This window comes from Electrophorus electricus, chromosome 20 (genome assembly GCF_013358815.1).
Source record: "Electrophorus electricus isolate fEleEle1 chromosome 20, fEleEle1.pri, whole genome shotgun sequence".
Taxonomy (NCBI): Eukaryota; Metazoa; Chordata; class Actinopteri; order Gymnotiformes; family Gymnotidae; genus Electrophorus; species Electrophorus electricus.
Window position 1 is genome coordinate 13,182,663 of NC_049554.1, and position 1,896 is coordinate 13,184,558.

The 1,896-nt window shown below is 43.5% G+C and overlaps 1 protein-coding gene across 1 annotated transcript; it reads right to left on the reverse strand.

The window, feature by feature from the left end:
* Window positions 1-309: 309 nt before the first annotated feature.
* si:ch211-220m17.5 (guanylin family protein) lies at window positions 310-1,675 on the reverse strand. Its single transcript, XM_027025130.2, has 3 exons — window positions 1,517-1,675; window positions 884-1,079; window positions 310-681 (listed from the first exon to the last, which is right to left on the reverse strand). The coding sequence occupies exons 1-3, from the start codon at window positions 1,586-1,588 to the stop codon at window positions 623-625; spliced, it is 327 nt and encodes a 108-aa protein (XP_026880931.2). The 5' UTR covers window positions 1,589-1,675; the 3' UTR covers window positions 310-622.
* Window positions 1,676-1,896: the final 221 nt, after the last annotated feature.

Genomic DNA, 1,896 nt, shown 5'->3' on the forward strand with positions numbered 1-1,896 from the left:
TTTATATTACCAATCTAGTGGGACAGGTACTTTAAGCCCATACAGAAGTTCTTCGCTTCTAATAGACGGTCTGCACTCACTCAGAATTTTTAGTAGCACTTTGAAAAACAACCAAAGCAATGCTTGAACCATCCAGGAATCATGAATTCAGTCTGTGGGATATTTGTGCCAAATTATCGGTCTTGTATTTCAGACCAGGTGCTCTGAGCAAAACTGGAGCAGCCACACATGGCTACTGTAGCATAAAGCAGTAAATATAATATTTTTATATAATTAAAATTCTCACAGCTGCAAAAACCGACACAATCCTTGTGAAGACATTTTTATTGCACACATAGCGCGCTGGTGAACATAAGACTGAAAATGTAAGAAATACATAAGAAATAGAAAAATAAGACTTCATTAAATAAACAACATTATGCTGTAACAAAGAAAAAAATCTAAATTCCAAACTACAAATCAGTACGTGCATGCTTTCAAGCAACTAGTAACAGCTCCAGAACAGTCATTTAGACGATGGCATCATTTGGGAGCGCGAAGGAAATGTGGCCCCTGGGTTTGGACATCGAATCTGTTACGGTGAAGTGGGAAAGGTCCTTCACCAGCTGAAGAGGGAAGGCATCTAGCAGCCGGTACAGGCAGCAAATGCGCAGATTTCACACACATCCATGGGTGTAGAAGCTGAAAAGGGTGGAAAATGATAATTTAAGTAAAAACAGTTAAAAACTCAAAATAAAAAGAAATGGAACGAGCCAAGGCTTTTTAAAGTCAGCTCTGAATAAGCATGTAACCGACTGTGGCTTAATAAAGACTGACCTCAGGTTTAAGTTGGATATTTAAGAATGTGATTGAGTTTAGCCTTGCTTCTCAAACTGACACTCACCTAGCCTGGAGAAGACCATGGCTGAGCCGCTTTGCTGGCACAGAGGAAGGAACTCCTGAGGCAGCGTGGGGCTGGCGCAGACAGCTCCAAAGCTAGTCTGGGCGAGGCGTGGGCTTGGCTTCTGGGTCACGGTGCTGCTCTCCAGCAAATGCTGGAGTACTTTCACAGATTCGGCCGAGAAGGAATAGTCTCCATCCTGCCGGAACCGGGTCGAAGAGAACAGAACAGCGTGAATGAGTAATTATCCAGGCAGAACCCTCGAGGAAGGAGTGTGTTAAGGCCTGGACCATCTTATACATTTGAATAAAACCGGGTTTCATTCAGACTTGATGCAGTCAGAATCTAAAATGTGAGGAACACATCACAAAGGTTCGATCTTAATGAACAGAGCAATTCTCCTCAAGAGGGCAATAGCGTCTCAATGACTTATGTGGCTGTCATTTGTAGACAGAATGAAAATGTCACACGGATGACGAATTCTCTACTTGTGCGGCTTTAGGAACAAAAAATGATTAGGTTTCCGAAGCTCCGGCAGTCTTTCTTTGGCCAAAAAAGAAACAACTTCGGTTTATCTCACACGGACACAGACGTAGGAGACGAGGCAGGTAGACAAATTGAGATTGCGGCACTTACGTGGACTTGGACAGCCTCAGAGACCAGGTACAGAGTGGTGAAGAACAGTGCGGTTGATAGGATGGCCTTCATGCTGATGTCTAGACAGAAGCAGTCGGTCTTTCTTAGGTGTCTTCCAGGTGCTTTGCAAGTGAGCTCACCTCAGTGTTATGCCCTAACCCTCTGACTGTCCCTCCTTATAAAGCATTCCCACCTTGGGCCATGGCCAAATCCAACCACTCACAGGTAGGTTTTTCCTCCAGAGTTAATGAATGAACACAATCAGTTTTACAGCACCATAAACGGGATTTGATAAATCCTGACTAACCTCATCGAATGCATGATGTCATACTCTAGTGAGGGTTAATTAGTAACTCTAGCAAAAATGCACAAAGGTTGCT